The sequence below is a fragment of the Cryptomeria japonica genome, chromosome 6, assembly GCF_030272615.1.
Source record: "Cryptomeria japonica chromosome 6, Sugi_1.0, whole genome shotgun sequence".
NCBI lineage: Eukaryota > Viridiplantae > Streptophyta > Pinopsida > Cupressales > Cupressaceae > Cryptomeria > Cryptomeria japonica.
In genome coordinates this window covers 323,419,826-323,440,779 of record NC_081410.1, presented here as the reverse complement: position 1 = coordinate 323,440,779, position 20,954 = coordinate 323,419,826, and the positions used below count along the sequence as shown (strand labels likewise).

Genomic DNA, 20,954 nt, shown 5'->3' with positions numbered 1-20,954 from the left:
CTCTTACAGACACTTTAGCAGCGCTAGGAGCATGAAGATACAAGATGCAGCTTGATCACATCAATAGTTCATCATTGAAAGGTAATGATAGATCCCATTTTCTCTCTTTTCTATTTATCCATTTGTATATCATTCTACTCATTGTATATTCTCGGTCATACCCACGGCTTGTGTGGGTCCTTACACATTTATGTAAATGAAAAGTTTCTTTCATATGCAGTTTTAACTGTACATTATTGAAAAACATTGCATTCTGAAAAGAATTCTTCATTTGTATATTCAAATCTGATAAATGATGAAATATAAAGAATTTTTTGTGTACCTTTCTTTCATTTGATGTGTAAGGCTGGTCATAGGCTTATCGAATTTTGATGATTCAAAATTTAGATAACATTTTGGTGACCTCTCAAGGGTGTTTTCCTGCTAAACATATCAACTCAGACTAATTGCCTTTAGTTGTATCCATTGGGCACAAAGTCTTACCCTCTTTTTGAAATTTAGCTCTTTGAAACTCAATCTGAAAAATAGAAAACAACTACAGAAACAAAATTGAAACAAAACAAATCTCTATAAAAGAGCCCGCAAGTTGTGCAAACAACTTCTTATTGAAATAAACTAGCTAAAATGGAAATGAAAGATGTGCAGTAATGCACTTATTGAAAACAGGAAATGTGCAAAACCACTTATTAGCTAAAAAATAATCCTTAAAAACAAGGTTTGAGGTGGATCTCATTAAATGGGATCAGTAGAACTTCTCCATCTAGCTTTGAAAGTTGAAATGTGTTATGTTGTTTCTTCTTAGTGATTATATATGGGCCATCCCACATGGCATCAAACTTGGTATGCCTATCAGGTCTTAATTTAAGTTCATCCCATTTGAAAACTAAATCACCTTCATTGAAGGTCCTTGATATTGCCTTTTTATCAAATGTCTTCTTCATCTGAGAATGATGAATTTCAATCTTTCTAAAAGCTTCATTTCTGGTTTCTTCCAACTCCATTAATTGAGCAATCTCGATTTCCATTGGCTGCTCCTCTAACATTTCATGTTCTTTTATATAACTGAGAGCTGGAAATTCTACTGAAATTGGCAATTTGGCCTCTTTGCCATAAACTAGAACATAAGGTGAAAAATATGTAACTCTTTTTGGTGTCATCCTATCAGCCCATAGGGCTAACTTTAGCTCTTCATGCCATGTTATATGATTATGCTGAATAGACTTTTTGATGATCTTAATCAAATTCTTATTGGTTGATTTAGCCTGTCCATTACCTTGGGGGTAATAATTTGATGAAGCACTTAGAAAAACATTGTTCTTAACACACAAATCTGATTCTTTTAAACCAATAAAAGCTAAGACATTATCTGATATAATTGCATCAGGGGTATCAAACCTGGATACTAGATCTTGATAAAAATTCAGAACTGAATTTTCATTTGCCTCTTTAAGTGTGATTGCTTCAATCCATTTGGTAAAGTAATATGTTGCTGTTAGGATCCATTTATGTCCTGCACTTGAAAGTGGATTAATAGGCCCAATAAAATCTAGTCCCCATTTAGCAAATGGTTATTCTATTTGTATCAGTTGAATTGGAAAAACTACAAGTCTTTTCTTTCCTGCAAACAGTGAGCATTTTCTTACCCACCTTTGGGTATCTTTAAATAAATCCGACCAGTAGTAACTGACTCTCATGATTTTCAAGGTTGTTTCTCTTGCTGCTAAATGACCTCCTATAGGTCCATTATGGAATTCTTCTAAAATTATATCAATCTGATCTGGTTGTATGCATATGAGCAGAACTCCATGAAAATCTCTTTTATAAAGCACATTATCTATAACAGCATAAGAAATTGCTTGTAATCTATAATACCTCCTTTTAGACTTGTCTAATTCTTGAGGGCAATCACTAGTAAGTAAATAATGAATCATTTTTTGGATCCAATCTGGTTTAGGAGCCATGACATCAACTTCTTCATTTGAGGCGACATCCTCTTCTTCATTTGTGAGTATAAAGGCATCTTGTTCTTCTGATTGTTGGTTGTTTTCTGCATCTTCGGCCATCTATTCACATAGACCTTTGCCTCTAACTAGTTTTGTTACCTTAATGTCAACAACATACTCCATAACCCTGGTTATCCATCATATCCTCTTATCATTTATGTCTTTATTATGCAAAAATTCCTTAACTGTAGGATGAGCTACTTACAGATCAATTTTATTATTGGACAACATGTGTCTGAATTTTTTGAGGCTCCTAATAATTGCAAGTACATGCTTTTCTATGAAGGAATATTTTACCTCATAGTCCTGCAAATATATGGCTGAAAAATGCAATTGGTTGCTCTTGTCCTTCTTCATTTTGTTGAGATAGTATCAACACCTCCAAAAGAATATAGTATGAATTCCTTCTCATAATTTGGATTAATTAGTGTTGGGTTTGATGCAAGTGCCTCTTTGATATCTGCAAAACTTATGGTACCTTCCTTGGTCCATTTGAAAACTGCATTCTTTTTAAGAATTGTTGTTAGTGGCTGCAATGTTAGGTATAAATCTCCTAACAAAGTTAATTATCCCTATAAAACTTTGCAAACCCTTTTTATGTGCTGGAAGTGGCAATGCTAGAATAGTTGTAACTCTTTCTGGGTCTATTGAAATACCTTCCTTTGACACAATGTACCCCAGTAGCTTACCTTCATGAACAGAAAAAATGCTCTTTTTTGGATTTAAAGAGACTCCAAACTCCCTGCATCTCTCAAAAATCTGTCTTAAATGATCAAAATGTTGACCAACATTCCTTGAAAAGACAATAATGTCATCTAGATATACAAGCACAAAATTATTAATAAGCCCTTTGAGAGCCATATCCATTTCTCTCTGAAAAGTGGCTTCTGCATTAGACAACTCGAATGGCATTTTTTTGTACACCATTGTACCCCACTTAGTTGTAAATGTAGTTTTTTGTTGATCATCTTCCTTTAATAGAATTTGATTGTAACCTGAATACCCATCTAGTAAAGAAAATCTCTCAAAACCAAAAACCACTTGCAAAATCTACTCCATGGAGGGCGGTGGATAATGGTCCTTAAGTGAAGCAATTTTCAGATCACAGAAATCAACACATAGCCTTATTTCACCATTTTTATTTCTAATTGGTACTAGATTAGAAACCCATGAAGTATGCTTAATAGGATAAATGATATTACCTTGAATGAGTTTGTTCAATTCAGCTTTCATTAAATGTTCAAGGTTGGGATTCAGGGGTCTTTGTTTCTGCCTAATTGGCTTTGCATTTGGCTATAACTCAATAGTATGTTGAGAAAGTGCATGGTTAAAACCCTTCAAGTCTCCATACTCCCAAGCAAAAATATCATTAAATTCTTGATAAAGTGAAATAAAAGCTTGTTGTTCTGAACTATTACATACCTTTCCAAGCTTGAGCAGCTTGTTATCATAGATCTAAATTTGTTCAAAGTGATCTTGTTTGATTATCATGCTGTTTTTCTCTTCTAGCATGATCATCAGAACTGAAAAATTGATTCTAGGGTGACTAGAACCTTCGGTACTTTATTTGTTTTCATTTGCACTATATGATCATCATACTGTTGTTGCCATTTTTTCTGATTACCTGCAGCAAATTCTGCTTCTTGCATTAAGAAGTTGATGATATGTTCATCGTTGTCAAACACTTGCCAATTTGTTATATTGTTTGGTACAGATGGTCTGACTACTACTTTGACATACTATTGTACATGTACATTTTCTAAATCAGTGGGAACATCATATTGAGCCCCTAAAGAGGCGAACATATCAGCATATTTATTTTGGTTCCTTGGAATTGGTAGCAAATTAAAAGCATCAAAATCCTCTATTAAATCCCATGCTCTATGCTTGTACACCTTTAACAAATCATTTTTTGTTACATGCAGATTTCTAATATGATCTGTTACTAATTCAAAATCACCATATACTTGCAAGCATTTAATACCTTTCTTTCTGGCTCATTCTAGGCCATGAATTAGAGCTTCATATTCCACAACATTATTTGTTAGACTGAAAGTGAATCTGAAAGTTAAACAATACCTTTCTCCCTTTGGTGATATCAGCATAGCCCCTCCACCTGCACCAGTTTTACTCATTGAGCCATCAAAATATAATTTCCATACTTATTAACTTCTTGTTATGGTTCTTTTTCCTTCTTAATCAGATTTGGTATAATTGCATCATGCTCATGAATCATATAGACTCCTAGCTCAGCCTTTTCTATGTGAACGAGAGGGTCAATTTCATGATTTTCAATTGCCCAGTTGTCTAAATTGATATCTGATATATCAACAATGGGTGTATTAGGCTCTTTAATTAGAATTGGCTCCTCTTCCTCTTGGATAACTAGATTTGCATTTATGGGACTTGGTACATATGGTTCTAAATGATCCTTAGCTAATAGTTTAGATTTAATGGTTACTTTGGTACCATATCTGGTTCTGGAAAAAATATGAGACCAGTTTGATGATAGATAGCCACCTAATTTGGCTGTAAAGTCTCCAAATAAGCATATTCCAAAATAAGTTGGCAAGTCTATCACACAAATATCTTGAGGGATTGAGAAATTAGGACAAGCTTGCAATGTGAGTTGTAGATCCTTAATCACACCGCTTGACTTAATTGATGACCCATCTAACTGAAGAACACCTTTTGACAAAGGTTCAACTGTTAAACCTAGTTGATCAGCTAACTACTTAGGCATAATTGAGCTACTAGCTCCTGAATCTATCATGCAGTTATGCAACAAATAATCTCCAATTACTAGGGTAACATAGAAAGGTGGTGGCTTAATTTCTTTGGCTTCTTAAAGTTTGATCATCATCAGCAAGGGCTACACTAGGCTGATCTAAATCAGCATTAGATATTGTAATTTTGGCTATAGCCTCTTGCAATAAATCAGTTTACCCAAGAATTTTTAATGCATCAAACATAGTAATATTGATAGGTGCTTTCTTCATCTAATCAACTATATTAAATATAGTTGTACTAACCTTTTGCTGCACTCTTGTGATATTTTGAACCTTAGAAATTTGTGCTTGATGTGACTAGTTCTGTCCTCTAGGCAGAATTTGTACATTTTGGGTCATTGGAGCTACTGTATCAACTTGATGTCTTGTAGCAGCAAGTTGTTTTCCTTTATCAGTAGGTTGTTTGGAAGGACCAATTTGTTATCCGATAGTACTGGTGTGTTATCCAACATCTAGTGTTCTCTTTTTTGATCTAGTATTCGTTACTATTGCTGTAGATGATTAATTTTGTCCTTGAGTACCATTTATGTCATAAAATTCATTAGTTTGCCAATTATCTAATGCAATATCAGGCTCACCTTGTTGATTTTCTTGACTAATTTCATCTTGAGGCTGAGGTTGATTCCCATAGGTGTTATGTAGCATTAAATCCTTACACTGAGCTTCTTGTGGGCATGTCAACTGATTATGCGGTTGATGACATGGAACACACCAATCAACATCTTGAACAATATTATTATGAACCAGAACAATCTCCCTAGAATTTGAGGTAGTATTTGGATTATAGGGCTGGTTAGTCCTATTATTATAATTCTTGTTCTGATAAGGTTGTCTATTATGTTGATTTTGTTGATAAGGAGGCTAATAAGGTTTAGAATTTTGCCCTACTTTATTTTCAATATTAACCAATTTATTACCAAAACCTTGCAAAGTCTTTTGTATCTACTGATTATTCTCATTAAAATTATTTAGCATCCCTTTTACTCCTAAAAATCATTATTTGGGACTTGGGTAGGGATAAAAGATGGAATTTGTTGGTTTTGTTGATTTTGCCGATTCATGAAAGATGAGACAACAACTAGTAGGGAGTACAACCAGAATATAAGGTTGTATTTCTGGAAAAAGGGGCATCAAAGGCCTTGGGGCTATTTTCCCCGCTTGAATCGAACTATTCTCGACCCTCACAACTATATCATAGGCATTAGGAAAAGAAAACCCTCCCATTGATTGAATCATTACAGATATATCACTATTTAAGGCCTTTAAATATTAAATAAAAGCATGATCATTTGTAGGCCTTACCACTTGTGGGATGCGATTCAGTGTCTTCTGGAAGCGGTTGTTGAAGTCAGTCATGTGCTCATTAGGTACTCTCTTGATAGTAGTAAGTTGCTCAATCAGGGAAAAATTATCAGATTTGTCTTCAAAGTGGTGATTTAGAGCAACTCCCAACTGATCCCATGAATTAATTGATGCCACTGGCAATGATCTAAACCATTCCAAGGCTTTCCCTCTGAAACTTGCTGCCAATAGTCTGATTGCTACATCTTCATGTGTGATTTGATGAAATCCACAAAAAGTAGCTATATCGTTTATGTGTTTAACTGTTGTTACTTGATTTTCTCTAGTAAAATTTGGCAAATTTTTCATAGCAACAGCTAGAATATCATGATAATTAGCCAAACCTAGAGGATTTCCCTGGTTAAATGCCACGAATGGTTGGTGTAGACACCAAAAAATGGTCATCGCTTGCGGAGTCGTATTTTAACATTGGCGCATTGCCTCATTTTAGAGTTTTTGCATCACATTAACATTTCTCCTATGTTACGCACTTGGTCTTTATCATTTGCGAGCATCGAGTCTTTCTTCTGCATTCTTCATTTGTCTCACTTTCGAATTTGGTCTTGTCGATAGCAATCTTTAATCATGATTTTGGTCGATCTTGTCAATCTCGTCATTTTATGATCGATTTGACGTCGATCGTCATCCTTTTCAATCATGTCAATTTGGATCAATTTGTCATTGTTCCTCAGTGCATTTATCAATCAAATCATTTATCAATCCAAAATCATGATCGAATCGATATCAATAATCCTTTGTCAAGACCTAATTGTCATTCTTGCATGGCTAATTCATCTTCCAAGGTTTTATGATTTATTCATTTAATCTTGTTTGGCATTTTCCCTCTAGGTTAAATAATTTATTTATTTATCCTAGGTCTTCTTGTCACAATTAAATGTTTATTTAATTGGCTAATTAATTCCTCCTATTTTTGTAAATTAATTAATTATGAGAAATTATTAATTAATTTACCTAATTTTCATCAATTTTCTAATTTCCAAGTCATCATTTCTAACCTAATTTTCTAATTTCTCCTAAATTCCTAAATGTCTATTTCTATTTTGAAATCTTGTCATAAATCCTTGCATAGCAATTTGTCATAATTTGTCATAAATTGTCATAAATCCTTGCATAGCAATTTGTCATACACATGTCATAATTTTGCTATTCTTGATTTGAATTTCCATTTGAATCATTTTCATGCTAATCTTGTCATTTCTTCAATCTAATCCCTACTAATCAGATTATCGAATTTCTAATCACTTTGTCAAATCACATTTCGAGTACTCTTGCGCCATAATCTTGTCTATTTGCTTTCATCTCATGTGTATGCACTTGAAGGTGAGATCCACAACAAAACTATTTGGAGAAGAAAGAAGAACAATGGAGCCGCATGAAGGAAGCATTCAGATCTACGTTTGGTTTGCATAGTATTTAGTTTTGAATGTTTTGTCTTTATGTCTTTATTGAGTGTGTTTAGGATAGATCATTACATTTAAGTTTTCATGATTGGATTAGATTAGTATTTTGATATATGCTTGTGATGATTTCTGATTTCCTAGCTACATTAATTGGTGAACCCGATGTGAACACTAACCATCTAACCCCTTAACTGTGTTTTTGAGTGCTTTTGAGTTGATTTGCAGGCCAAAAAACCCAAAAACAAGGTAGTGCAGGGTTTTCTGGGGACTTCTGTGCCTGTGTGAGACATTCCGCGCCTGTGTAAGGCACATAGGTGCATTTTTATGGGTTTTGCGCCTGTGTAAATGCATTCTGCGCTTGTGTACAAAAAAAAAAAAAAAAAAAAAACTGCGCTTGTGTAAGGTAACCTGCGCCTGTGTCAAGCAACCTGCGCCTGTGTAATCTTGTGCCTGTTTCATGGCTCCTGCACCTGTGTCATGACTTCTGCACCTGTGTAAAGTCCAACAAAAGAGGTAAAAATGCAGTGTTTTACTTGAAAATTGTTTGTTTTGCATTTTGTTTTCTTCTTTTTGGTTTTTGGTACTAATTCTCTATGCAGAACCTTGGCATATGCATGGCAAAGACAAACAAATGAAACTACTAACACGTTTTTGTGCAGGTTCGATAGTCAAAGATCAAACATATCAAACTTCTAACTTGGTGGTTTGCAGGTTGCCTTGGACTACAATTAAACTTTGTGTTTACAATTAATATTTAGGCACCTAGTGATTTCTAAATAGGATGGAATGAATCTATGCTTGATTTGATTGTTGAGTTTGACATTGGAGTAGGAGAGTATGCTCTCATCCTTCTTAGGGTGATCAGAAATCTAGATCTTCAATACCATACTCATGTCTTTGATTGTGTGTCACCTTTAGAGGGCCTGCCTTCCCGACCATTTGCTTTTACAAGCAAGTGATAATCGTGAGAAGGGAACGACCCAAAGTGAGTATGGCTAGAATACCTTGGCATTCTAACTCACTATAAAAAAATACCCGATGAGCGAAAGCTTTGAAGGAAGGATTACGTGGGAATTGTAGTTACTTGGGAAGTGATGACCCTTGGACTCTTTCTCATATCAACATCTAAGTAGGACCTCACTGTCTAAATCGTGCTTGCGCGACTACATTTGTTTGGTATCTTGATGGGCTTAATGTCTCAATCACGCTTGCATGACATCAAGGAGTAACGCTTAACAGAAATCCTTACTAAACACCTTGTTTTTAGAGGCCAAAAAACCCTTCTAGTTGCTTGAGAAGGACAAGTTCGGATACTTGGAAGAGATACTAAGTTCGCCATGGGGAGATTTCCATGGGGACTGATGCTTGGCTGCCCTGAGAAGTGAGTGCCGTGGAGGGGAGCCCGTGGGGTCAAGCATCTATGTATTCTCCTTGAATCTCATAACGAGTCTACCTCTCAAGTACCTAATGTCCTTGCCTACCATAAGAAATGTGGGAATGAGCATGATTTTCTTGAGTCTATGTTAAAATATCTTGTCTTCTTTACTTGTCAAAAGTTGAATTGCATCTCATTTCAAAAACAAGACAAATTGATTCAAAACAAGGTTAAACATAAGAGCATTTCATCCAACAAACTTCAAAACACCTTCAAACATGGTTATCAAACATTGTTCAAAAACTTGTCTCAACATTCATGTCACTTAGATTTAGGTTCATCCTAGGTTGCATTTTGCAAAGTTCATTGTCAACTATCAAGGGTAAGTTTCATCTTAAGTCATACTCCTTTGCAGATCAATAAGGGTCATCCATTTGCATATGTACTCTTGCATTAAGGTCATACCATTGTCATACATTACATACCCTAGGTCTCTTCATTAAGCTTAGGTCATTATCATATCATATTAGGGTCACTTGCATATTAATTGTCCCTTTGCATATAGTCTCAAAAACTAGGTTTTGTCATACTTGGGTAATCCAAATCTTTGATAAACCCTAAGTCATTGTTAAGAAGTCTAGACCTTATCAAACCTTTTCTTTTTATGTCATTATTGTCATTTGGTCAAACCTAGCTTAGTATCCAAGCATATAGGGGAGACTTTGTCATTTGTCCTTTTGTCACTTGGTCCTTTTGTCCTTTGAGGTCTAGACATCATTTCAATTTCCTAAGGGTCTCTTTTAGATTTGCATTCCCAAAAAGTTTGTCAAAATCTTGAAAAACAACCAAAAACATAGGTTACATTCTTGCCATAGATTGCATTCTCATTCATTTAGTTTGCATTTAGTTGCATATCATACATTATCCTTGAAAAATTCTAGAAATATTGCATTTGCATAGTGACATGTCTATTGAAACAAGGTTCCTAGAACTAATGATGCAACAAAGTTTGACGTATCAACCGACAATGCAATCAAATTTTAATCCAAGGCAATCACAATTATATCCAACCCAACAACAAAGCAACATCGATCAAACTTTTTATGATGAAACAAGTCTCCAAATACAAAAACTAGAGGCAAAACTTGCTCAAGAAGAGGAGATATTGGAACAAAGAGTGAAAAACATTGAGAAGAATAGATCACAAATGTCCAAAATGTTTCAAAAATTTTCAAGTCGAAATCCAAAGATTGAGCCAATTGATGTAAGATCTCTTCTTGAACGATCAGACATACCAGCTCTCCTCTCACAAATAGAGATGATGAAACAATTTCAAGAAAAGAGACAACATCAATTTCAACATTATGTGCCTCCACAACAAGAACAAGAAGGTGTTTACTATCAATCAGATTTTCAACCATCACAGCCAATGGTTCAACCAATTGTTCAACATATACAACCAATACAACCAATGGTCCAATTTCAATAATATGTCCAACCAACTATACAATGTCCACAAATGGTTCAACCAATGGTGGAATATCAATGTCAACAACTACAACCAAACATTCAGAAACAAAGGTTACAGCACACACCAACCCAAGTTTCAAACATGTCAGAACAATTAAACCAAGTCCAATATCAAAACATGACATCAAATCAAAAACAAGTTCAAATTCCAGATACAACCATGTCAAAAGCTCGAAAGAAAGGTGGCTTTATTGCAATGCTCTTAAGGAAATTACCAAGTGAGTTCTTTGAGGAAGATCAAGATAATACACTTATGTCTAGCAATGCCTCATCCCCCCACAAACAAATTGACTCTCCAGTGCCATCTATCCCTACACCTCTAGAAGTTTCACAAGAACCTTCCATATTGTCCTCATCAAACAATACACCCAAGGATGAAATTACCCAAGGGCTATCCATAATTGATTGCCATGATAATCCAATTCATGATGCACATCCTTGTCATGTTTCAGAAATACAAGACCCAATGCCACCATGCACTTTATTGCCATTACTTGTTTTAGAGAACCCCATTCGAAGTCCCTCTTCCTCATGTTCAAGTATTGATTCCCTACCAGAATCCATCACAAATGTTCAAAGTGCATTTCCTTCATGCCAAAACATTGATTCCTTGTCAGAATCCTCCATGCATATCCAAAGTCCAACCCCATGTCAAGAGGATAATTTAGAGCATGCAGAAACATGTCTTGAAATAGATCAAGATCAAGATCTTGAAACCTTATCATCCCATCCAATTGTTGACCAGGATCCCATTTCCCCAGAAACTCATGATGATTCCCCTATTCTTGTCCATCCTATCCAAAGTCCTATTGACACTCCATTCCTTGAGCAAGATCAAGATATCCCAGTCTATCTAATCCCAAACGATCCCCTTCCATTTCATGAACACAATGTCCTTTCAAATCCCATTGACATTCCACTTCCTAAGAAAGATCAAGATATCCTTTCCATCCTTTATGATGATCCCATTGAAAGTCAAGAGAAAAGCACCTTGAAAGAGGATTCCAATGATCTTCCTCCTTGTCAAGATAAAATTATTCCTTTAAATCCTCTACAAGATCCTTTTGTTCCTCCATCTCCTTGTCCTAATGCTCCATATACACTCCAAGATCGCATTTCTTGTGATGATCCCATTATTTCTCCCATTCCATCTCTTGAAGAGCCTATCATTGAATCATGTCCACTACACAATCCTAGTCCCCCACATGATCCTAATCCCCCTCATGATTCTAACATGTCAGTGCAAGATGTTCATGAACCCTCGATATGTATAATGGGTTCTTCCACTTTGGTGCAATCTGATCCACTTCAAGATCTCATTATTTCTCTCATATCATATCCACCTCATAATGGACTCGCGTCTTCTTCCCAAAGAAAAGAGTATCCTACAAGTCAAGATATTCATAAAGGCAAAGGTGTAGACCTTCATGAGAAAGAACCCCTCCATATCAAAGAAGATCTTAAGGGTCGTGTCTACACAACTCACTCTCAAGATGTTGGTATCCCTCCATCAAAATCAAAACATATCCCTTCCCCATCATACCTTCCATCCATCTTAGGTCCTTATATCCCTTCGTCCTCTATGCAAGGTCAGTAAAGGCACACATCCTTGAGTAAATTTCATCAATCCAAAATAACTCCATTTCATTCATATTCATCCATGCATTCCTTTCCTCCTCCAAGCAATTTGGATGCCAAGTATAAAAGTCATAAGTCTAGCAATCCACATGTATTCAAGGATCAACATGTCCAATATAATCGACATGTCAAAACAAAGAAAAATTTGATCTATAAAGAAAAAGAAATATCCAAAAGGCCACAAAGGCCCACTGAGAAAAATAAAGCAAAGTTAAAGTCTGTATGGGTTCCTAAATCCCTTGTGCAAGTAAAGCATTCCAAGGAACCACAAAAGCATGAAAAATCAAAAACCATGTGGATCCCTAAGCGGCTCCTTGAAGCACAAAAGCCTAAAGAAACATCCAACTTGGCATCTAAAATTGCTATTCCTCCATCCAAACCTTCCAAGTCTATTCCTTCATCACCTTCTTCATCCATTTTGGGCTCTTATGTCCCAAAATCCCAAGCTATTCCTCCATCCAAATCTCACAATCTAAGATCCATTTTTCCTCCATCAATCCACCACCCCTCAAGGTGTGTGCCAATGTTGATCTTGCCTTCATTTCCATCCGCTCAAGCCCAGTTCTTCCAATACCCTATCCATTATCCAATGCATATTTTCCATCCTTCGATCCCTTTGATCCCATCCTTTACATAAATCCTTGCCTTAGTTTCATCTCTTTTTTTCCATGTCCTTATCCTACCAACGTCTTTGAGCATACTTTTAAAGGTCTTGGTCCATTTTTTTTTTTTTCAAGGCTAATATCCAAACAAAAAGATGCTTGAGTCCTTCTTCCATGCCCTATCATGTGTCCATCTTCTATTGAAAAAGTCAAAATACAAAAAAATGAAAAAAAAAGTGAAAAAAAAAAGAAAAAGAAAAAAAAAGTAAAGAAAAATAATTCGTCCACTGGTGAAAACAAATAATTCGTCCACTGGTGAAAACCTGGCAAATAGGCGCCTTGGGCAAGTACCGTGATGAAAACTTGGCAAACAGGCGTCATGCGTAATCTATGAACTTCTTGCACACCACACTTGGGGGCAGGTTTCCTCCTTCATATCCTATTGCCCTTCATTATCCTATCATACCCCTATCATTACCCTTCATATCCTATTGTCCCTCATGTCCAGTTTCCCTTTCCACCTTTTGATCTTGACAAGGCTGAGGATCATCATGAGCATCATGCATCTTGTTTGCAGCTTTTGGTCTTTATCTATTTTCTTATTATAACCTTTCATCCATATTCCCTGGCTTATTGCAACTTTCTGCCACTATCCCATATTTTATCCCGACCTTCAGTCCATGTCCCTTATCCATTCTTGGTCTTGCTTATCCTATCCATATCTTATCACTATCCATACACTCTTTTTCATTCCTTGATCTTGATCTGACATAAGGATGCAAAATTTAAACATGGTTTCAAATACCTCTTGATATGTCCCTCATGCCATGTCATTGCTTTACATTGTCATATCCAGTCTCTTGTCCCATCATGCAATAGCCCTTGAAAATTGCATCCATATTGTCTCCATAATAAAAGGCCTTTGTCTTCCCTCTATCCACCAATATTTCAGCAAGCCTATCTATTCACTTGTCATATTCCTTGCCTTGCTAGACACTGGGGGCAAAATCATAAAAATTGAAAAATGTCCTGAAAAAATCTTTAAAAATCAAATAAAGTCCTGAAAAAATGAACAAATATTTTTTCAAAACATTAAAATCCAAAAACAAGCATTTTGTCAATAAATGATCCCTCTATGCATAGACTGTTGGATACAATTGTTTAATTGTGTATTGTCTTTGATGTTACACAAATGTCATATCAGTCTACCGAGCTCAGAATGTTCGGCAAGGCAGTTAGACAGAGTCTACCGAGTTCAGACGGTAAGAGAAGCAAGTTACAGAGTCTACCTAGCACTCCAGAATGCTATACCGAGTTCGCAGTCTTTACCGAGTTCAGTCGGTCTTCGAAGAATATGTGAAGGAAAGTCAGTCTCTACCGAGTTCGCAGTACTTACCGAGTTCAGTCGGTTACCGAAGAATCAACAGTGTTCACCGAGCATCAGTGAAATGTTTATGCAGCCGACCGAAGCAATATTTATTGAAACTTGTATATGTAGCCGACCTATGTAATATTTATTGTAACTTGTAATTGGGCCGACTTGGTAACCTGAATGGTATATATGAGAGATCCAGTTGCGATTTCGAAGTGTGAGGAAGTGTGAGAAGTATGGAAATGTGAAGGAGCAGAAATGTGCGAATTCTGATGAAGGATCAGTGATATCCTTGAGGTGCAGAAAAGATATATGTGATCAGTAAGGATCTATTGGCGCAGAACAGAGATCTGTATCAGCAAGATAAGTTGTATTTAATTCAGATCACTTCATTGTTGCTTTCTAACCATTGTAGCAGTGATACCGAAATCTCTTAACAGAGTTGGTCTAACAACCATTTTTGTAAATCCTCTGACAAGGTGACAATTCGGTTGAATTGTTCTTAAGACCTTTCACAAGGCCACTCCTAGCAGGGTGATTAAATCCTCTAGCAAGGTCACACCTAACAGTGTGTTTTGTAACCTTTAACAGGGTTGACTCCTAACAGGGCTCACTTCAGAAGAGTGAAAATCAGTAACTAGTTACATTGGTGGTTTTCCCAAAATTGGGTTTCCACGTCATATCTGGTGTTACTTGTGTTCATGTTATTTTTTTAATGCATGTTAATGTTTAATGAACAATGATAAGTTAATTTACCGAGTTTCAGCAGTTTATATTTAAGACATCTAAGGGACTTGTGGATTTATTTTTGTGGTAACTGATTCACCCCTCCCCTCTCAGTTACTCCATCCATATTTCCAACAATTGGTATCAGAGCTTTCGGTGCTTGTAGGAAGGATTTCAAGGATCTAAGTTAAAGATCAAGATGTCTTACAAGAGGGAAATTCCAAGGCTAAACAGAAATAACTTTTCAGCATGGCAAGGTCTCATGAGACTCCATTTGGCTTCCATTGGAGATACAGGATTGACACATCTTGACACAGAATATGTGACACCCACTGGTACACTAACTGTTGCTGATATTGCTGCAAAGAAGACTCATAACACCATGATGATAGACATTGCATCTGCCCTAAGCTATGAAGAGTTTGATGATGTCAAAGACTGCAAAAGTGCATTTGAAATGTGGAACAAGCTGAAAGATATCTATGGTGGTGATGACAATGTGAGAAGAGCCAAAGCAGAAAGCTTGAGAGGACAGTTTGATCAATTAAAAATGAGTGAGGATGAAAATATTGCAAAATATGTTGAAAGAGTCAAAGCTAGTGTCAGTGCAATCAAAGCTTCTGGAGGTGATATCTCAGAGGAAACAGTCATAAGCAAAGTTCTCAGAACATTACTACCCATTTATGCAATCAGAGTTTCTGCAATTCAGGAAAGAAGATGTGAAGCAAATCATAAGATAAATTTAGAGGCCATAGTTGGAAGATTAACTGCATTTGAGTTAGACAACTATGACAACTATGTTCCAGCTTCCAAAAACATGGAATCAGCATTTGAGGCTAAGGTTTCACTCAAGGAGAAAGGCAAAAAGAAAAAGGAATCTCGGTTAGAAAGTGAAGATGAATCAGAACCAAGTTCAGACAGTGATCTTGAAATAATTGAAGCTCTTCTAGCAAGGAAATATTCCAAAGGCAGAGGAAAATACAGAGGCAAAGTTCCTCTAATCTGTTTTTCATGTGATGAAGTTGGTCATATTGCTGCTAGATGCCCAAACAAGCAGAGCAAAGATGAGAAGAAAGATCACAAATAGAATTGAAAAAAGGACTACAAATCATTCAAAGGTAAGAAAACATGCTTTATGGCTAAGGATTCTAATAATAGTGAAGATGAAATTGTTTATATTGCTATAAGAGATGATTCTGATAATGATGAGGAAGATAAGATGGCACTTATTTCTCATATAAGCAAAAATGATATTTGGATCATAGACAGTGGTTGTTCTCATCATATGACTGGTGATAAAACCAAGTTTGAACATTTTATAGACTATGATGGAGGTAGTGTAAGGTTTGGTAATAATGAACCTCACTACATAAAAGGAAGAGGTAGAATCCCTATAACCAAAGAACTTGTATTTGATGATGCCTACTGGGTTGAAGGTCTCAATCACAACTTGATGAGTGTGGCACAGCTACTTAATAGTGGACTCAAAGTGGAATTCATGCATGGAAAGGCCAAACTGCTAAATAATCAAGGAAAGCTGATTGGATCAGGCACTCAAACAAAAGGTAATTTGTTCCGACTTGAAACAAGTGAAAATTCATGTTTTATTGCTCAAGTTGAAGAAAGTTGGTTATGGCACAAAAGGTTATGTCATGTAAATTTTGATAACCTAGTGAAAATAAGTAAATTCAGAAAAGTAAGAGGTATTCCAGATATAAAGAAACCTGAGGTCGGTCTATGTAAGAATTGTCAAATTGGAAAGATGGGAAAGACTAGTTTCAAAAGCAAAAACTATCAATCTGAAGATATATTAGAAATTGTGCATACTGATTTATGTGGACCCATAGGAACTGAAAGTTATACTGGAGAAAAGTTCTTCATTCTTTTTGTTGATGATTACTCAAGAATGATGACTGTCATGTATTTAAGGAACAAATCAGAAGCATTTGAAAAGTTCAAATGGTATTTGGCCAGAGTAGAAAAAGAAACAGGTAAAAGACTTAAATGTCTAAGGTCAGACAGAGGTGGTGAATTCATCTCTCATGAATTCAATAACTTTTGCATTGAAAGAGGAATCAAAAGACAAGTATCAGCCCCTAGAACTCCTGAGCAAAATGGAATAGTTGAAAGAAGGAACAGATCTATCATGGATTGTGCAAGAACCTTAATGATTGAAAAGAATATTGCTATCAAATACTGGAAGGAATCTATCAGCACTGCTGTTCATACCTTGAACCGAGTACAGCTAAAGAAGGACTCATTCAAAACCCCCTATGAATTATGGTATGGCTACAAACCTAATGTAAGTTACCTAAAAGTATTTGGAAGTAAATGTTACATTTTGAAAGAATCTAGAAAAGAAAAATTTGATGTGAAAGGTGATGAAGGTATATTCCTCGGATATTCTTGCAAGAGTAAAGCATATAGATGTTTGAACTTGTCTACTCATAAAGTTATAGAAAGTGCACATGTGAAAGTTGATGAGTTTGCAGAAAGATCTGAAGAAGAAAGCAAAAGAGAACCAGAAGATTATAGAAGATTTGTGTCTATTGAACCTGATACAATACTAGATACATCTGCTAATCAGGAATCTTCTACTCCCGAGTCATCAGTAACCGAGTTACAGAAAGAGCAAACCGAGCCAGTATCTACCGAGTCTGATGAACCAGAACCAGTGTCTACCGAGTCTGAAGAAACCGAGCCAATATTTACCGAGCCGGACCAGCCAGTTGAAGAACAAGAGGATAATGGTGAAATTCATTCTAAAGGCAAGAAACCTGTATTAGCCGAGTATTTCAGACGACATCACTCAGTAGATCAGATCATTGGAGATAAATCTGAAGGAACCATGACAAGAGGTAAGTTGAAAAGTACTTGTTTACTTGCTGATTTTGAACCTAGAAATGTCAAAGATGCATTGGGAAATGATAGTTGGACAGAGGCTATGAAAGAAGAGATAGAACAAATAGAGAAAAACAAGACATGGACTCTTGTACCCAGATCTAAGGATAAAAATGTGATTGGAACTAAGTGGGTATTTAGAAATAAACTGAATGAAGATGGCAAAGTTTCAAGAAACAAAGCAAGACTAGTATGCAAAGGATATGCTCAACAAGAAGGAATAGACTATGGAGAAACTTTTGCTCCTGTTGCAAGATTGGAAGGAGTCAGAACCTTACTTGCATATGCCACCTACAAAGGATTCAAAGTTTATCAGATGGATGTTAAATCTGCATTTCTTAATGGTATATTGAATGAAGAGGTTTATATTGAACAACCTGAAGGTTTTGTTGATCCGCAAAAGAAGGACATGGTCTGCAAATTACATAAAGCATTGTATGGTCTGAAACAAGCCCCTAGAGCATGGTATGAAAGATTGCATAACTATCTTATTCAGATTGGATTTCAAAGAACTAATGATAACAATAGCTTGTATATCAAGGAAGGATCAGATAACAAAATTGTCTTAGCAGAAATATTTGTAGATGATACTATTTTCACAGGAAATGATGATCTTTGCAAAGAATTTTCAGTACAAATGAATAAGGAATTTGAAATGTCTATGTTTGGTGAGATCAAATTCTTTGTTGGTCTTCAAATTCAATAGAACAAAAATGGTATCTACATTACACAATCAAAATACATCAAAGAGATACTGAAAAAGTTCGGTATGGAAGACTGTAAACCAGTTGGAACTCCTATGTGTACTGGATTGAAGCTTACCAAGGAAGATGAATCACAAGAAGTAGATCAAACACTATATAGATCTATGATTGGAAAGCTGCAGTATGTTGTTCATACTAGGCCAGATATTGCTCTTGCAGTTGGTATTGTTGCAAGATTCTCAGCAAAACCAAGAGAAAGTCACATGACGGCAATCAAAAGAATAATGAGATATTTGAAAGGAACTGAAGAGTATGGATTATGGTACAAATTTGGAGGAAATTTTGATTTGAAAGTATTTACTGATGCTGATTGGGCAGGAAACATTGATGACAGAAAAAGTACAAGCGGAGGAGCATTCTTTCTAGGAAAGAGATTGGTTTCCTGGACAAGCAAAAAGCAGAACTGTATATCCCAATCTACAGCAGAGGCAGAATATGTTGCTGCAGCAGTAAATTGTTCAAATGTTGTTTGGTTTAAACAGCTATTGGCAGGCATGAAAATGGAAATCAAAGAACCAATTGTTATGTTCTGTGATAATACAAGTGCAATTGACATGTCCAAGAATCTAGTGATGCATCCCAAAACCAAGCACATTGCAATAAAATATCATTTTGTCCGAGAATTGGTGCAGGACAAGGAGATCAGATTGGAATATATTCATACAAAGGAACAAATTGCTGACATATTCACAAAACCATTGGCTAAGGATGCATTCTTGTATCTAAGAGGTAGGTTAGGGGTCACTCCCCTATCTGAAATTCACTAAAGAAAAGTTTTAGTGATGCATCAACTCATCCTAAGTGAAAAATCTACTAGTTGATGCAGTATAATCAGGAAAATATGGCATATGAATCAGTACAAAAGGTACATTATAACTCAGATGAAGTCTTATTGTCTTTGGCATGTGTTGTCAAAGAGGGAGAGTTTTACTGTCATATCCTACTAAAATTTGAAAGAAAGTTCATTAAGATAAAGAGGGAGAGTTGTTTGATAAAGAGGGAGAGTTTTACCGTCCAAAGATGAAGTTACTTCACAGAGGGAGATTATTGAAAGAGGGAGTGTTCTCTATCCAAAGGGAAAGTTATGTTGGCATGTTGCTGTCATAAAAGAAAAGACCTGTTTTCAAATTTCATTCTGCTATGACATGTTGTGTTGCCATCAATGCCAAAGAGGGAGATTGTTGGATACAATTGTTTAATTGTGTATTGTCTTTGATGTTACACAAATGTCATATCAGTCTACCGAGCTCAGAATGTTCGGCAAGGCAGTTAGACAGAGTCTACTGAGTTCAGACAGTAAGAGAAGCAAGTTACAGAGTCTACCTAGCACTCCAGAATGCTATACTGAGTTTGCAGTCTTTACCGAGTTCAGTCGGTCTTCGAAAAATATGTGAAGGAAAGTCAGTCTTTACCGAGTTCGCAGTACTTACCGAGTTCAGTCGGTTACCGAAGAATCAACAGTGTTCACCGAGCACCAGTGAAATGTTTATGCAGCCGACCGAAGCAATATTTATTGAAACTTGTATATGTAGCCGACCTATGTAATATTTATTGTAACTTGTAATTGGGCCGACTTGGTAACCTGAATGGTATATATGAGAGATCAAGTTGCGATTTCGAAGTGTGAGGAAGTGTGAGAAGTATGGAAATGTGAAGGAGCAGAAATGTGCGAATTCTGATGAAGGATCAGTGATATCCTTGAGGTGCAAAAAAGATATATGTGATCAGTAAGGATCTATTGGCGCAGAACAGAGATCTGTATCAGCAAGATAAGTTGTATTTAATTCAGATCACTTCATTGTTGCTTTCTAACCATTGTAGCAGTGATACCGAAATCTCTTAACAGAGTTGGTCTAACAATCATTTTTGTAAATCCTCTGACAAGGTGACAATTCAGTTGAATTGTTCTTAAGACCTTTCACAAGGCCACTCCTGGCAGGGTGATTAAATCCTCTAACAGGGTCACACCTAACAGTGTGTTTTGTAACCTTTAACAGGGTTGGCTCCTAACAGGGCTCACTTCAGAAGAGTGAAAATCAGTAACTAGTTACATTGGTGGTTTTCCCAAAATTGGGTTTCCACGTCATATCTGGTGTTACTTGTGTTCATGTTATTTGTTTTATGCATGTTAATGTTTAATGAACAATGATAAGTTAATTTACCGAGTTTCAGCAGTTTATATTTAAGACATCTAAGGGACTTGTGGATTTATTTTTGTGGTAACTGATTCACCCCTCCCCTCTCAGTTACTCCATCCATATTTCCAACATAGACAGATCCCTGAGTATGCATCCAACAACAATTAATCACAATGCTGCGCTTTAATGCAATCACGCATTAATAAATGAACTTTTCAATCAGACCAAGACATTCAAATTGATCAAAATTGTCTTATCAATCAACATCAAAATCATTTGTCCTTAGGATCATCATGAGCATCATGCATCTTGTTTGCAGCTTTTAGTCCATCATAGCTTTTGGTCTTTATCCAT

At 36.0% G+C, this 20,954-nt stretch overlaps 1 protein-coding gene across 1 annotated transcript; it reads right to left on the bottom strand.

Moving 5' to 3' along the window:
* Window positions 1–704: 704 nt before the first annotated feature.
* On the bottom strand, window positions 705–2,930 carry LOC131876595 (uncharacterized). The gene is made up of 2 exons (XM_059222034.1): window positions 2,693–2,930; window positions 705–1,510 (listed from the first exon to the last, which is right to left on the bottom strand). The coding sequence occupies exons 1-2, from the start codon at window positions 2,928–2,930 to the stop codon at window positions 705–707; spliced, it is 1,044 nt and encodes a 347-aa protein (XP_059078017.1).
* Window positions 2,931–20,954: the final 18,024 nt, after the last annotated feature.

Bases quoted from the DNA above. Each gene is read 5' to 3' on its own strand.
- LOC131876595 (XM_059222034.1), bottom strand. From the start codon at position 2,930: ATGGTGTACAAAAAAATGCCATTCGAGTTGTCTAATGCAGAAGCCACT. The intron at 1,511-2,692 runs GTAAGCTACTGG...TTTCAAGTGCAG, and splicing joins CATTTTTTCTGTTCATGAAG to GACATAAATGGATCCTAACA.